The following is a 17,202-nucleotide window of genomic DNA, read 5'->3' on the forward strand; positions in this document are numbered from 1 at the left end:
CTTTCCCTTCCCTTCCCCCTTCCCATCTTAGTCAGGAGGAAGGGGGAGGAGACCTCAGCCAATGAAGGGAAGGAGTCTTGGCTTTGTCTCTCTCCCTGCAGGATTGAGGGAGATGGGCGAAAGTAAGAAGTGATGTGGCAGCAGCAGGAAGGAAGCAGGATACAGCCAGTTACTCCCAGGCTGGATCCGAGCCCTCGAAGGGCCAGTGCCAGCCCATGGGCCATATGTTTGACACCCTTGGAATAGATCATATGTAGTACAGCTTTGCTCATGCAGTATCAAAGGTAATTTTCTTGCTTTCCCCCTTCCTGCTGCAGTGCATTTGTCCCCCCCCCCCCTTCTACAAACAGAAGTATTCAATGGAAAAGGAGGTTAGGAGTTGAGCCCTAAGAGTTCTAGAACTGTGTCCTTTCATAATTTGCCTGTTGAGACTCTTGAGGTATCGAGCTGATTTTAAGAGCTATTGCTAAACTGAGTTTCTACCAGGCAGAGATTTTTTCAGAACCGCTGGACAAAATTGTGCTCATGTTTATCTTGTCTTTCCTCAGGGAAGCATAGAGAGAGATTCCTTCTCCAGCTATCCACAGTAATGCTCTGAAGGTTTAGGCAAAGATTGGGACTAGTCTAAGACCACCTATTCAATGGAGTAAGTATTTAAACCAGATCATCTGGTCAAAGTCCAGTACTCTAGCTCCCACATCACACTGGCTGTTATTCTACAATTAATCCCCCCCAACAGTCATACAAACTTGTTCCTTATCCTCCATGTTTCCATATTAGGAAACAGTGTTCAGATTTGGAGAATCCAAGCACCAGTAAGAAAAGGAACAGCAGGTAATTCAGACTCAGTGATTGCAGCTGCTCATAGCACAGGAGACAGCTCACCTGTCATACCATCGTCGTCACCCTCCTCTTCATCTTCACTCTCAAATTTTGTCTTCTTCCCGAGAAATTTCACTTTTTTGTCCTGTGCGCCTCGAGCTCCTTTGCCGCCTTTTCCTTTCCGACCTGGCAGGATAGGTACACATTAGGAAATTCATGTTTCAGCCCATGCCTTACCACAGCCTCCCTTAAATTGGGGGGCACCCTCTGGCTACCTGCATGGGCACATGAGCCATGACAGATCAAACACCACAGACAGAACATCCATGTCCTAGCACAAAAGACTTCCTCCACTTGCACATTCAGCTGCAAGTAGCCAAAGGGATGAAAAACTAAAGCACAGGCATGTGTGTGAACCAGCCTGAAGTTCCCAGCCACCATCTCTGCCACTAGAACACCCCTTTCTCATCTTCACAGCCTCAGCACAATGTTAAACCTTGCTGGCATCCCACACTTCATAGGCTTTCCAGCACTGCCTCTTCCCTCCCTCCCTGGCCCTTCCATGTGAAAGCTACTGCTTCTGACCTGAACTAGAAGTATATGGATTGTGATCCCTCTAGATTTCCTTCTATGGCCCACTGAACACACAGCTAAGATGCTGCCTCCTAGCAGCGGTATTCAGAGGAAACTGAGGTTCCCTGTAGTCATCATGGCTCATAGCCATTGATGGATCTCCATGATGGTCTAACCTCCCTTTAAAGAGATCTGTGGCCTAATGATTATTATACCCAACGGCAGCAAATCCCCACTGTTTGATTACTTGTTGAGTAAAGAAGTGTTTCCTTTTGTCAGTTCTGAACCTACCGCCCATCAGGTTCATTGTGCCCACACCCCAATGCAAATGGGCACACCTCAACTGGGATTGCTACTGTGCCTGTTTCTTGCCCTTGACACCTTTCTGGCAGTATAAGATCTGGCTTCTAAGAGAGATGAGATGAGTAGGCAGAGGAAGAAGAAGAAGAAGCGATTGGATTTATACCCCGCCCTTCACTACCCAAAGGTGTCTCAGAGTGGCTTACAAACTCCTTTCCCTTCCCCTCCCCACAACAGACACCCTGTGAGGTAGGTGGGGCTAAGAGAACTCTTGACAGAAACTGCTTTTTCAAGAACAGCTGTGCCAGAGTTATGGCTTGCCCAAGGTCATCCAGCCAGGTGCAAGTGGAGGAGTGGGGAATCAAACCCGGTTCTCCCAGATTAGAGTCCATGCACTTAACCACTACACCAAACTGGCTCTGGAAGGGAAGTAGTCACCTCTTCCTTTCTTCTTGTTTAACAGTTCCTGCTGTCCCTCCATTATTTTCTTCAAGGCTTCTTTGGCCATGTCTCCTTCAAGCACCTCCCATGTGACATCTTTGGCTCGCAGTTGCAGATTCCCATTATTTGCTTCTTGGGCTTTGCTGAGGGCTTCTTTTGCACTACTCTTGAATAGGATGATTCCCTGCACAAACAGAGAGAAGTCTGAATCTGCTAGAAGATGCTCTAATTCACTTTCATCCCATTCAGTCTGTAACACTCAGTTTCTGCTATGGAGGGGGGGGGGGACACGCACACCCCCTTAATTTTCTTCCTCAGTTAATTGTGGCCCTCCTCAACATAGGTCCAGTTCAATTAACAGTCTTCCGCCTACCCAAGATCCTTATTTAATACAGCTGTTGTTCTGGGGGAATGCCAGATAACAGCCTGTGTAGTTTTAACCATCTCTTATCTGTTCTGTGGCTCAGTGGCAGGGCATCTGCTTGGCATTCAGAAGGCACCAGGTTTAAGCACCAGCATCAAAAGGACTGGGCAGAAGGGGACTGAAAAGACCTCCACCTGAGACTCGCCACCAGTCTGAGCAGACAATACTGACTTTGATGGACCAGTGGTCTGATTCAGTGTAAGGCAGCTTCATGTGTCCAAGAGAAGGGGCACTGCCTGAAGAAAATGGCATCTCATTCTCTTTCATTTAGTACTGGAAAAGGGAACGGACTACTGACTGTAATTAACTAGTACGGAAACAGCTAGCTATAATCCATAAAACACCATTTGTGCAGGGATTTTTGAGAGGCTTAACTGTCCAATGAAATTTACCTCAGGTTGGGTTCTAAACTCTGTAAGTTAGGAACAAGGCAGAATTCAGTGAACAGCTACACGTTCCTTGGTGACCTCCAGGCTACACTTCAGCAATCCCCCCTACGTAGGGTTACCTTTGAACAATTCTCAGACTACAACTGGTCCAAGAGGAGGCTACCCCATCGACAGGCCCAAGCCTCTGTGGCCATAGTACTTCCCAACTCTGTGGAAGGATGTTGGTGGAGCAGCTCTTTTCCTGCTGTCCCTTTCCCCAAGCAGCCTTCTGTGTGTCCCCATACACAGCTCTCTGAAAGGCAGAAAAGCCTTGCAAGCAAAATACAGCACAGCACAGACTGCTTGCAGCAGTGAGAAAAAACTGGGTAGAAAAAAAATCACTGCTGCCTGCTTTTCTGCTAGGTCCAACCCACTGCCACTTAATTTCTGGGTTTGATTTAAAGTTCTTGGTGGATGTACTGAGATGTTGGGACTCCCCTCCCCAAGCTCCATATGCAGCCCCTGATCTCTTCTCTTCAGCAGGCAAGGAAAGAGCATCTCCTTTCAACAAGCTTTTAGCTTGAGCAAAAGCTGACGGTGGGAAATTATGTCCTTGTTGGCCAACATTAGTTGTTACAGAGATGAAGCTTTAGTTTATGTGCTTCTGTTTATTGTTTTTGTTCAGCCAATCGCTCTAATGGGTTTTACAGTGATGGTGCAATCTTGTGTAGCATTACTCCTCTCTGAGCCCATAGCTTTCTGTGGGTTTAGTCTGGAATAACTCTGCGTAGGATTGCATTGGAGAGCGTCCAGCTGGCAAGAAAACTAGGAGGACATTTCTTTAGGTTCCATGTTTTGCAAAGTGACTTGCTAGGGGGAAAAAACAATCAGAATAATTTGTCTGTGGATTGTCAAGGTATCTGTTATGACCTCAGTAAATACCTCAACAAAGTTTAAGACAAAGCATACATATGTCTAAGCAAAAACACTGCCTAATTTGCTGAACACAACATCATTTTCAGATACTGCAAGTAGCCCGTCTCTGACCTCTTTTGCACCTCTGACAAAGTCTATCCATTTAATTTCACCGTGGTCTGAGAAAACTGCATGGAGATCTTCTCGGGAAGTCTGATCTTCGAGGTCTCCAGAGAATTTCAGCAAACATCCCTGCTTCTCCTCCAGGGATTTCTTTTTTATTTTATTTTTTTTTAAAGCAAGAGAAAGAAAGAAAATAACTCCTGTTAGACAGGGCAAGAAATTTATATTCTTGAAAATTATTGTGGTGAAATCCAGTTTCTCACTCTTTTGACAGTAAAAGAGAGTACACATAGCTAAGACTACCTGAAAAAAGTACAAAGTTAATGTAGGGGTCTGAATGTTGGATGAGAACTGTGAGCCCCAAGTTCAACACCCCCACCCCCATGAAGCTCATTGAATGTGAATAACTCTGCGTAGGATTGCATTGGAGAGCGTCCAGCTGGCAAGAAAACTAGGAGGACATTTCTTTAGGTTCCATGTTTTGCAAAGTGACTTGCTAGGGGGAAAAAACAATCAGAATAATTTGTCTGTGGATTGTCAAGGTATCTGTTATGACCTCAGTAAATACCTCAACAAAGTTTAAGACAAAGCATACATATGTCTAAGCAAAAACACTGCCTAATTTGCTGAACACAACATCATTTTCAGATACTGCAAGTAGCCCGTCTCTGACCTCTTTTGCACCTCTGACAAAGTCTATCCATTTAATTTCACCGTGGTCTGAGAAAACTGCATGGAGATCTTCTCGGGAAGTCTGATCTTCAAGGTCTCCAGAGAATTTCAGCAAACATCCCTGCTTCTCCTCCAGGGATTTCTTTTTTATTTTATTTTTTTTTAAAGCAAGAGAAAGAAAGAAAATAACTCCTGTTAGACAGGGCAAGAAATTTATATTCTTGAAAATTATTGTGGTGAAATCCAGTTTCTCACTCTTTTGACAGTAAAAGAGAGTACACATACCTAAGACTACCTGAAAAAAGTACAAAGTTAATGTAGGGGTCTGAATGTTGGATGAGAACTGTGAGCCCCAAGTTCAACACCCCCACCCCCATGAAGCTCATTGAATGTGTGGCTCCAGTTCAACCAGAGTTATTTTGAGTTAAAAGGGAGAGGAGACATGTAGGCCGCTGCTCTCCTTGGAGGATGGGGTGACATAAAATAGCTAGATAGTATAATAACTCTTTTATCAGATCACCAGTTCCTGGTTGCTAAATGCGAGCACTCAGTGCTATTAATTGCTGTCTTTCTGGAAATCTGCCTGGCCTACAAGGCTTATTCACAGTAGATATTTTATAGTTTTAGGACTAGATCATGTGCTTCTGACCAGCATGTGTCTTAAAATGGGTTCAGTTTTTTATAATGTGCTCTGTCAATACAGCTTGGGTCCAGTGTCACAGATGACGTCTCTTCATAAATACACAGTGGATCCAGGACAGAAGCCAGTAAAGTAATCTCGACTTCAGAATTCCATAATGAGCACATCAGTGTTCCTTTTAAACTTAAAAGCCTTCCCTGTATACAGTCAAATCCAGGACTAGCAGTTTCCCCAGTTACACAGGATGTTAAGTCGCTGTTACCATTTACCACCACACTATATGAGAACAGGACGACGATGTGCAGACCGTATTTTAAATTAAATGATGGGGGAGGGGGCTTGAACCTGATCTGGCACACTGTTACATTTACTTTTAGCCACTGGGCTACATTCACTCAAGGAATTCACATTTGGTCTATAAGACTTTTGCATGGTGACTTCCATCTTTCTTAGAACAGCCTTTTATGTAAAACAGACTAACAGCACCGAGAACAGAACCATATTCTATAGAACTCTTTCAAATACTAAACAGGTTCCTAATACGCAGCAGGTAAAAATTAGATGAATTAGATACCCAATGATTAATTTAGGTGTTTTGGGGGGGGGGGGCACAGGCAAGGACCTTAGTCAGTTTGGAAAGGACAGTATTGTCTGGAAACCCACCCAGCGCTGTAATTCCTGATCACAAAGAAACTCTTCCTCACAATTCTGCTTCACAGCACTCTACCTGCTTAGGAGCACGTTGATCTATCTATTCTAGGGATTCCTATTCCTAGCACAGATCTAAATGGCCTATTTAACACCAGTGGAGATATTCTGAGCATAAATATGCATGAATTTCTTCAAAGCACTAGCAATGGTAATGGGTCAACATTCCTAGTCCTGTTCCTTGCCAACCCGAAGTGCTACTCTCTGGGGAACCCTCAGGAACAGTATGAGGACTAAGTTGGAGGTCTGCAGTTAAGAGATGGGAATCATTGAAAATTGTCCACTTCCAGTGACGGGATTTTTCCACTGAATCCAACCCAAAATGTGCACTCCCAAGGGAAAAATTATGCAGTTTGAACATTCAAAGATTTCTGCATTTGTGCACTATGTAGACTTTTAATTGTCATGGAACACTCGCAAGAAAAACGCACAAGGTGTGTTGTAGTAGCACAGGCTACATAGATGAATTACAGTCGCACACTAGTATGCAATTCCAAGGTTTCCTCTTAGAGAAGCCCTGACCAAGGCCTGAACAAAACCCCAAAAATACTGCAGTAATGGCTCCAATTGATCAAGTCAAGGACTAGGAAGGTACCATTTCAGCATCTTCAGCTTGCTTCTGTTTTTCTTCCTTTTCCCTGTTCCAAAGAGATTGCAAAAGTCAGTCAAGCAGCATTCTGGCAGATTCACAACCAAACAGAGATACTCTTTCAACATCTAAAGCCATGACTTACTGTTTGGCCTTTGCTTTTGCTTCCAATCTGTTCCGTTTTTTCTCCTCATTCTTCTTTGCAAAATAATCATCCCTGCACAAAATACAATCTAATCAGAATCCGATTTGGGACCTGCTATTTATATATACAGTAACTATACTAGATAGCCTATTCTGGAGTAACCAAGTCACAACTAATCCTCAGCTTTATTTCTGCTAGACAAGGGTTACCAACTAGCATAGACAGGCAGTCTCTCTTATTAAAACTGGCCATCTAGATCAGAGGTGTCGAACTCATTTGCTATGAGGGCCAGATCTGACTTAAATGTCACTTTGTCGGGCCAGGCCAAGTGTACCATAATTTATTTATTTATTATTTTTATTTATACCCCGCCATCCCCGCAAGTGGGCTCATAAAACGTAATGCCAGGTACTAGAGATATAAACTGTATAAAGGACAGTAGCTGGTAAGCTCTGAGTTGTTGTACCCTCACTGCAAGGCCCCAAGGGCTGGAAGGGGGGTCCAAAGGAAAATCCATATGGGTAGACTGTAGAGCCAGCAATGCAGCACTGGGCAGATGCTCCCACAGTGCTTGACTGCTGAGGATGAGGTTATTCCGCCATGCTGAAGCTACAATCGGAATGACTCTGCCCACTCCCCCCAAGCATTCTCCTGTTCCCTCCCTTGTTCTAGTTGCTCGCGGGCTGCATAAGAGCCCTGGATAGGCCACTTCTGGCCCCTGGGCCTTATGTTTGACACCCCAAATCTAGATCTCTTAATGCATGACTATGCTCCACCTATTTCCCCCCTGCATGAACCCTTCCTTTCTCAGATAGCAATTACTCTAAAAGGCTGGCTGAGGGACCAAGTGGGAGAAGACAGAAAGCAAAAAGAATACTAAATTAATTTTATGGCACTCGTTATCATGGGGGCAAAAAGAAGAGTCTAATGGCATGGTTCCCACGACAGACATATGAGCAAGTCTATTACAGTTTGACAGAGAGCTCCCTTTGTCAGAGTTCAAGGAGCTTTCCTGGGGAAGGGAGCAGGAGACACAAAGATGAGGGCAAGATGGCATAGCCTGTTCAGTGAAAAGAGCAAATATAAGAGCAAATGTGAGAGCAAGATGGTACAGCCTGTGCAATGAAGTAGAAACTTCTGAATGGAGCCAAGGAAACAAAACTCACAATCCCCACTCAGTCACAAAGCTGACTGGACAGTCTTGGACCATTATCTACCTTTCAACCCGGGTTGTTCTAAAGAAATAAAACTATAAACAATTAACTGTATCCAAAAAAAAAAAGGACACCAGAGTGATCACACAGCTCAGAAATGCACAGCAAGTTTGAAGACTTTAAAAACTAGTAGAGTTTCTATACAGGCTACCTCCATCAGTCAGGAGTCTCAAGTCAACCCAAGTTCATACCAGAGCACTAAGCACACTGTTTAAAGTTGTACTTACTTGAAGAGCACAATTAGTTCTGTATCGCTGTACTTTTGGCCTGGAATCTCCACAAACTGCTTTGCAGATTCGACAGTATCAAAGACCGCAAATATTGAACCCTGATTGAATCAAGGAGTGTTAAGTCAGATCAGTGGAATATTCCCATGGAAAGTTCATAGTTAGCAGAATGCTATGTAAAATAAGTTACCTTAAAGGTTTTCTGAAGTGTCCTCCTCATCTGAATGCTTTCTACTTTGCCTTTATTATCTAGCCATTCCATGATATTATCAAGAGTTGCATCTAATGGAAAGCCTTTCTACAAAATGAGGTTTGGGAAAGTTAGAGTCGTCAAACACACATGCACCCCTTTCCCCCGCACACACAAAACCTTTCAAGAAGGCAACTGTCTAATTCAGGGATCTCGTTATTTTATACCTGGGCAGTCCTACTGCAGTCAACAACATAACTGGCCTGTAAACTACTTCAAAGAGCCAGTTTGGTGTAGTGGTTAAGTGTGCGGACTCTAATCTGGGAGAACCGGGTTTGATTCCCCACTCCTCCACTTGCGCCTGCTGATGTGACCTTGGGTCAGTCACAAGCTCTGGCACAGCTGTCCTTGAAAAAGAGCAGCACTAACTGAATGCATGTCCTAAAAGAGTCCCTAGAATCCTCTGCAAAACACAGGGTTCCTGAGCACAAAAAGGATCCCTGAAGATAGCAAGTCTGAAACACACTGAATACGAGATCATTTGCACTTACAATATAGACAGATCTGCTTTTAACTGAGTTTTTATATTGTTCAGTGACTTCTGGCAGAGGTTTGTTTGGAGATCTTCGAATTTTAGTGTTGTCTTCACTGACTTCCATAAGACCTGTCTTTGATTTTCTTAATGCGCCTACAATTGTATCAAAGTCTTTTGTCAGACGATTTAACCTATGAGAGGTTGCAAGATAGACAAAGTTTAGGTTGATGATGAGGTTTTTAAAACAAAACAAAAACCAGATTTTTTAAAATGTAGTTCTCTAAACGCAATATGAAAACACATCAAATGCAACACTTGCTCTCTTCAAACTGCATCTAGGGACCCTGTCAAACATTCAAGTTAGTCCTTTTCCCTCCGTGTGCAAAAATAAATCATGGGCACAAATGTCTTCTGAGATCAAGCATTATAAATACAACACAATGGGTCATGTGTTATATTTATTTTTGAGCAACTTTATTAATAGTCAGACACTGTTAGCAAGCAACATGGCTTTCCATCTCATGCAAACACGCTGTCTGGCCCACAATAACCAACCCTCACTTCTGCAAAGTTCAGCTTACTTCTCTTCAAGTTGCTTAATATTTTAAAATGTGAACAGAGCCCTCTATACAAAACCCAAAATTTTATAACTGATCATTTAGTAGATCTATATCTTGTAGTACAAGAGGGATTGTGGGGTTGGTGCATGGAACTATGTTGTGCGCTCCTGAGTAGAATAAAATGTCTGTTCACTTTAAACAGATACGTTTTAATTGTTACAGCACACAGCGACAAACCTGAGCATATGATTTAGATTTTTTAACTTAAAAATCATGAAAAGAGGACCAACTTAAGTTTGCAAAAATGTAAAGCAAACAAGATGGGTATACCATAAGGTAAAGGTAAAGGTTCCCTTGCTCGAAAGCCAGTCGAATCCGACTCTAGGGTTGCGGTGCTCATCTCCGTTTCAAAGCCGAAGAGCCAGCGCTGTCCGAAGACGTTTCCGTGGTCATGTGGCCGGCATGACTAAACACCAAGGTGCACGGAACGCTGTTACCTTCCCACCGAAGTGGTACCTATTTATCCACTTGCAATTTCTTGCTTTCGAACTGCTAGGTTGGCAGAAGCTGGAACTACAGACGGGAGCTCACTCCGTCATGCGGCACCCGGGTCTCGAACTGCTGAACTACCGACCTTCCACAGCCTGCAGTTCAGCGTCTTAACCACTTGAGCCACCGCAGCTCCTGTATACCATATAACTGTATACCATAGAACTGAACAAATTCATTCTTCCCTCTCATGAGATTACGATCTCACAATTCATGTAAAATTTACCTGTTAAATGTGATTATTGTTTCTAAAGGTATCCAGCCTTCATCTACCTTGATCTTCTCCTGTAGGAACTTGTCTCGTGGTAAGTTGTGATCGCCAAAATAGTACTGCAAAAATCAGTGGGAATAATACACATATTGGCACAAAGACTGCTGCTGCGCTTATCAAGTAGCTTGTTCCTTGTCAGGCAGCTAATAAAACATTATTGGATTTCTCTCAACAATTACACAGGAGAACCATCCAGCATTATAAATTCTGCACAGTGGGTTTCTCTTAGTTATAATGAAAACTGATTAAAAAACTGAGACTTGGCGTGTAGGTAGACTCCACGGAAGACTATGACATAATCTCAAGAGTTCATCTTGGAAGTCCATCCGAAAAAAACCCTAATCTAGTAGACAAAGTGACAGTTCTCCTTCCACTGTTGCTATTTTATTGCTACAAAAAATGTTCATGTGTATCTCCTGTGCGCATGTTGCATTTAAGTATTCAAAAGGTACCTGTACCAAATTTCTAAAGTCAGGGTTACATCTAAACCACCCACTGAACAGATCTTTGCCAAACTCCCTCTTCCTGCTATAGATGCTGCCAGCTGGGTGACCTTGGGCCAGTCACAGTTCTTTCAGAGCTCTCTCAGCTCCTAAAAACAAGTCTAGCTCGCCACTAGCATAACATGAAGAGATAGAACTTGTGGCTGTCAGACAATCTTAGGATCTCCCGGCTATTCTACACATGATGCCATATGATAATTAATTCACAAGATGCTGCTCGTTGGGGGAGAGGGACAGGCTTGCAGAGGAACAGCGGAGTGAGACAACCAGTCCTGGCATGAGCAGAAGTGCCTATCCATTCCCAAAAGAAGCCTCTGGACCTGAGCCTAATGAAACATTTAAAACTTGTGAAAGAAGAAGCCATACCTCAATTTGCTGGCAGACTTTCCTTTCCAAATCGGACATGTTTTCACTGTCTCCGTTTTCGGCCATTTTCACCACCTACAATCAGAACAGCATTTACTTTTGTTGGGAGATTCGAGTTGTTCAAGCCATTTGTTCTAGCCGATACAGGTATCTCTGCTGAACTAGGGAACATTTTTAGAAGCGTGATCACCGTCATATGTCAAGTACCATTTCAATACCCTATTCACGAATCCTCTCTTTTTTTTTCTTTTTTTTCAAAATATTTATTTATTGCAGTTTTCTTTATGCATTACATCATGCATTCATAGTAATTCAAACCTTTTCAACTATCAGAGTCAACTAAGTCTGGGTTACACGACATTTTCTTTTATCCATTTATAAAACATTTCCCCACCACCTACAATCAGAACAGCATTTACTGTTGTTGGAGATTTGAGTTGTTCAAGCCATTTGTTCTAGCCAATACAGGTATCTCTGCTGAACTAGGGAACGTTTTTAGCAGCGTGATCACCGTCATATGTCAAGTATCATTTCCATACCCTATTCACGAATCGTCTCTTAAAGACAGGGCCAAGAGAATACCAAAAGAAAGGTGACCCTAAATGTAAGATTATCCCGCTAAAAGCAAAATGTTGTACCAAAAAAAAATCCCCACTGGACATAACTGTAACTTGTATGAAACTATATAAGACAACTTCGCCCCCCTTTATGGCACCTCTAGGGGGAACCCGGGGTTTTTTCCAGTTTTTTTTTTGGGGGGGGAATGGAAATATTTGGAAAAATTGAACAAAAATGCTACATTAGCATTTCTGAACAATTTACAAACAGAATACCCACCCACATGCAAAAACAAAACTGAAACCTTTTTATTTTCTTCTGACAATAACCCCTCCTAAAGGAAGAAATAAATCTTGTTCTTGCATTGGAGAGTTCAGTTTGTAACCTAGAACTTGCTTGTCCTCAGTGCACAGAAATTAGATCAATGATTTGGAAATGATTTGGAAAATATTTGAACACCTTGTCTTAAAATATTTTATTCATCATGTTAAAATAAAACGTTCCATAATCAAAAAAAATTCTTTTCTTTTCTTTTTTCAATTTTTTGGTTTCTTTGTTCAATTTTTCCAATTTTTCGGGGGAAAAAGGCTTCAGGAACAAAACGGGGGAAAAATGGTTTCTTCCCAAATTTTTCCTGTTTTTTTCCAGGCCTTCACATCTCTAGTGCTGAGTTCAATGGAACCTTGTTTTGTATCAAATTTTGATATACATATTCCCTGCCTAACCTACTTCCCAGGGTTATGAGGGTAACATGGAGAGAAAGATGATGTAAGCCACTCTGGGTCCCCACCAGGAAGAAAAGCAGGGTATAAATGAAGTAAATAAACAGATAAAAGAAAGTCCTCCCTGCAAGCCTTTGCTGCTCTATCCAAACCAAAGGAACCACACTGGTCAGCACTCACTATAATTTTCTCAAAGGGTTATACTACACCTCCCTGTAGGTGATGTAGTATGAATGGGAATATAAAGATTTTTTATATAAGTTTTTTTTTCTTCTTGATTGTTCATATTCATATTTCTCTGGGTGACCCTAAAGGTAAGATTATCCCGCTAAAAGCAAAATGTTGTACCCAAAAAAAAAAAAGCCCACTGGACATAACTGTAACTTGTACAAAACTATATAAGACAACTCCGCCCCCCTTTATGGCACCTCTGGGGGGGAAACCCCCAGTCTTGCATTAAAGTAAATACTGCAAGTGTCCATTTTCCACTCTGGTCGCACACCTGGAAGCCAATGCAACAGATCCTCAAGATTCTTACAAACTGGCATGGACATTTAGTGCATGGTTCCTATATGCACTCATGAACATGTCACTAATAAAGCTGCTCTTGCTACAGGTTTGCTCACCATTCGCAATCCACTTTACTTCAGCATGGTGGTGGAAAGTCCCATCGAGCTGACTTATGGTGACTCTGTAGGGTTTACAAGGCAAGAGGCAACTACAGGTGGTTTGCCACTGCCTGCTTCTGCACAGTGACCCTGGGCTTCCTGGGCAGCCTCCCACCCAAACACTAACCAGGACCAACCCTGCTTAGCTTCCGAGATCTGATGAGATCGGGCTAGCCTGGGCCATCCAGGTCTAGGACTCTACCATGCCACTTGATGCCAAGAGCTTGTCAGTAATTCCATTTTGTCAATACAACTCATTACTCAAAAGGTAACCCCACCAGAGTCTATTATGGCAAATGCAGGGATTTTGGTACAGCACAACCTTGACTAATCTGGTTTACCCAAAAGTAAACTCAGTGCTGAGTAGAGATGTAAAATTTCCGGAAATTTTGAAGCTTGGAAAAAACGGATTTTTTTGGAAAAATTGGAAAAAAAATGCTACATTAGCATTTCTTTTGTCTTTTCTAGATTGAAAGTCATTCTGTTACTTTAGGAACATAAAATATGACTATGGACATTTTTACTTGGCATGAAATTATCACAACTAGCATATTAAAAATATAGTGTATCCAAACAATTATTACAAACAGAATACCCATCCACATGCAAAAACAAAACTGAAACCTTTTTATCCACTTGAGCCACCGCAGCTCCACAGGGTTGCTAAGAATCCTGGAAAAATATTCTGTCCTTTTACTGAAAGATTAATAGTTTGTTCTTTATCAGGTGAACAGGGTTGCCAGCTCCGGCTTGGGAAATTCCTGAAGATTTGGGAGGGGCAGAGCCTGAGGAAGGCAGAACTTGGGAAGGGGAGGGAACTCTTTGGGGATACAATTCCATACGGTACACCTGTTGAAGTTGCTATTTCCTCCAGGGGAACTGACCTCAGTTGTAGTTCTGGGAGATCTCCTGGCTCCACCTGGAGGATGGCATCCCTACAGGCAAATCTATTTACCTTCATGCCATGAAAACTTTCAGATGCCCATTTCTATAGATTACACATGTGATAAAGGGGCAGGGCATCTTTCTCCAGGCTTCTTGGCAACCCAACTTCTGTGAAACTCAACAAAGAAAGCAGAGCCTTCCCCAGAGATCATGGCAAAACTGAAGTGGGCCAGAAAAAAGCTTTTAGGCGTCAGGGAAATAAAGGAATTCTAGTAAATTGGAGCCAGGAGGAACCATTTTCTAAAGGGCAGTATATACAGTCTTTGATTGAAAGCAGGCTTGGGCCTTGTGAGAGTTGTCCCATTTCAGATTCATGAGGGAACTGATAGGATCAAATGGGCCTCCATAATAAAAACACAGCAAACTGGCACATCAGAGAAAAACGTAAGCTAGAACTATTTCCCTCAACATCTAGTTTTCTTTACAATTTTACTAAAGAAGGTAGGGAGGCAGACATATTGCAGTGTTTTTAGACAGCAGCATCTAAGCCATATTCCTTCAAGCTTTAGGCAGCTTTACAATGAGGCAGTACAGTTTGTGCTTCCAGTTGAACATTCAAATTTCAGAGGCCACGAGGGTGTAATAACTTTCAAGTCCTTTAAGCAGCTCTGTAGTCTCTCAGAGAAAGAGTTTAGTACACATCATATGGTTTTGTACAGAGAAAGGTTTTGCAAGCAGCTGTGAAGAGTAGAAACTGAAGCAGTACACGTTTAACTATCAGAGGAAGGGTACAAGATTGGCAGAACCTTCCCACTTTAATAGGTACTTAAATGCATGGAGCCCAGATCCAATCCCTAGCCAAAGCAGAACAACTTCCTTAATATACTTCTTATGAGATGTATTTGGCCATCAGTGTACTGGTTTGATTTCAAGGAGTTTATTGTTCTGACATTCCCACAGTACCTTGAACACATGAAACTACCATATAAGAGGTCTGAACACTGGTCAATATTGTCTACTCTGAATGACTGCAGCTCTCCAGGGTCTCAGGCAGAAGTCTTTCACATCACCTACTACCTGATCCTTTTAACTGAAAATACCAGGGACTGAACCTGGGACTTTTACATGCCAAGCAAGTACTCTACCACACAGTCATTTCAATGTGGACCTGAAGGTAAGGCTAAAATCAACAGATGGGATCCTTGCGTGTCAGATGCAAGGTGAGGCTTGCCATGGTGACAGAATGGCCAGCCAGTTCACTGCCTCCAATTTGTATTGCACTGCATTCAGTCATGTTCACACATACTTGATGTCACAGGTGCTACTGCCCAAACACAAGTTGACCAGTTTGCTCAGAACGAGGCCTTAGATTCCAGCATCTTCTGAAGGAATCATTTATGAACAACATCATAGTATTTTTTAAGTCACTAGATTTTCTTCACGAAGCTCCTCAGTCCAAAACCAGACATTGGTAAGACGGGCTTGCAGATGGAACAGAATGAAGTAGACACACCGTGCCCCGTCAAACTGTAGGCGAAAATCACATTTTTAAAAAAATCATTTCCCTAAACAAAAAAGATGACCCTCCAAATAGAAAGTTAGCTCTCCAAAGAAAGAGATGGGCTTCCCCAACATGCTAGTTTTCAGAATGCCAGGCACTCCTTATTTCTAATACGGACATGCATTTTTAAAAAGTTTTCCTCCACTGCAGCCAGAAATCACAATATCTACTCTTATCAGCCAAGACTTCCAGTTGCTTACAAACTTCTGTGAAATCCAACGGCAGAAGTAGAAGACCTGCGCTGCTGGAAGCAGAGTTGCCAGCTCTGTGTTGGGAAATACCTGGAGGTTTGGGGGAGGTGAAGCCTGAGGAGAGCAGGGTTTGGGGAGGGACCTCAACGAGGTATAATGCCACAGAGTCTACCTTCCAAAGCAGCCGTTTTCTCCAGGTGAACTGATCTCTGTTGCTTGGAGATCAGGGGTAATCCCAGGAGATCTCCAGCCACCACCTGGAGGCTGGCAATGCTATGCTGTAGCATGCCTACAGTATCCAGAGTAAATAATCCCGTGCTACAGCAACACAAAGCAGGAGCCATCCAGAGAAATCCTAGATGCTCACCAGCCTAACGTCCCTTTCCTTCCCCAAGGCTGAGAGAAAACCAGCATCTACCTAAGAGAACGAGAAGGAAACGGGACCTGGATTTAATTTCCTCCGCTTCTCCCTTGGCAGAATCTACGCTCATTTTCGGAGCTATCTGCTAGCTCACAGATTTCTCCAAAATCTGCACTCCCCCTCTTCCTCTCACCCATTTCCTCCAGCAGGAAAACAAGGGCTGGCTAAGACATCTAGCCTGGACAGTTCTGCATCACGTTTTCCCTCCACTCCACCCCGGATATGCTACGTTCCCCCCAAACACGTGGGCGCACTGGGAGAAGAAGAGGAGGTTATGCTTCCCCCTGCAGTTTCAAGACTATCGCCCATCTCAGGCCTCCTTTAACCAACTTCAGCAGCGTTTTGCCTATCTGCTCAACTCCAAGCCTAGAAGGCCCCTTTCAGCCAAACAACGAGCCTCCCCCCCAGGAACTGTTTAATTCTTTTTTTGCCCTACTGCGTACGCAGGCCCGTTTGCGCCACTGTGCCGCCCGAGCCCAGCCCCAGGCGGCGCCAGCCCTCCGTGCTGTAGGGCAACATGCGTGCAACCCACTGGAGCCCGAGGGAGACACGCCTGCCTCTTCGGAGCAAGCCCCACCACCTCCATTTTCCCCAAGAAACCTACACGTGGGGCAGGTAGCGGTGTCCCATGCAAGGGGAAGGGTCTTTAAAAGACGCGAGAGGAGCACCGCATTCCCAGGACCTGCATCCCGCGTGTTAAAAAAAACCCGCACGCACCAATCCACCTTCCGCGCGTTCTTAAGACATATATCCCCACCTACACTCACCGGCAGGCCGCTGCGGTTCTTTAGACGCCGATCTCCGCTTACTGAGCAGCCCAGCAGCCTGTGCGGCAATAGCCGCGCCTCCTTCCCGGTCCGGCCCGGCCCACGTGGGGCTGAGCTTTGTCGCCGCCTCCGGTTCCTTCTCAGCCTGTCGTCTTGGAGGGGAGGCTTCTTTTCCTTCCCGCTCGGCATCAAGTCTTTTCGACAAGGGGAGGGGAGAATCTTTTCGCTGCCCCACTCTTGAATTTGAGAAGTCCAAAAAGCAGCAGGAACCACCCATCGTGGGTAAATTGCGTT

General features: G+C 43.6%; 1 protein-coding gene across 1 annotated transcript in view; it reads right to left on the reverse strand.

Moving 5' to 3' along the window:
• The window catches only part of SSB (Sjogren syndrome antigen B), a 20,083-nt gene extending 3,113 nt beyond the window's left edge, over positions 1–16,970 (reverse strand). The window contains exons 1-11 of the mRNA XM_015422269.1: positions 16,909–16,970; positions 11,136–11,210; positions 10,222–10,325; positions 8,903–9,077; positions 8,352–8,459; positions 8,162–8,262; positions 6,721–6,792; positions 6,582–6,624; positions 4,640–4,780; positions 2,134–2,320; positions 886–1,008 (exon numbers count right to left, since the gene is read on the reverse strand). Of these exons, the coding sequence (XP_015277755.1) occupies positions 886–1,008; positions 2,134–2,320; positions 4,640–4,780; positions 6,582–6,624; positions 6,721–6,792; positions 8,162–8,262; positions 8,352–8,459; positions 8,903–9,077; positions 10,222–10,325; positions 11,136–11,201 (1,120 nt within the window). The 5' untranslated portion in view covers positions 11,202–11,210; positions 16,909–16,970. The remainder of the gene's footprint in view (positions 1–885; positions 1,009–2,133; positions 2,321–4,639; positions 4,781–6,581; positions 6,625–6,720; positions 6,793–8,161; positions 8,263–8,351; positions 8,460–8,902; positions 9,078–10,221; positions 10,326–11,135; positions 11,211–16,908) is intronic.
• Between the last annotated feature and the right edge of the window lie 232 nt (positions 16,971–17,202).

Source organism: Gekko japonicus, unplaced genomic scaffold (assembly GCF_001447785.1).
Source record: "Gekko japonicus isolate JY-2015 unplaced genomic scaffold, Gekko_japonicus_V1.1 scaffold469, whole genome shotgun sequence".
In the NCBI taxonomy this organism is placed as follows: domain Eukaryota; kingdom Metazoa; phylum Chordata; class Lepidosauria; order Squamata; family Gekkonidae; genus Gekko; species Gekko japonicus.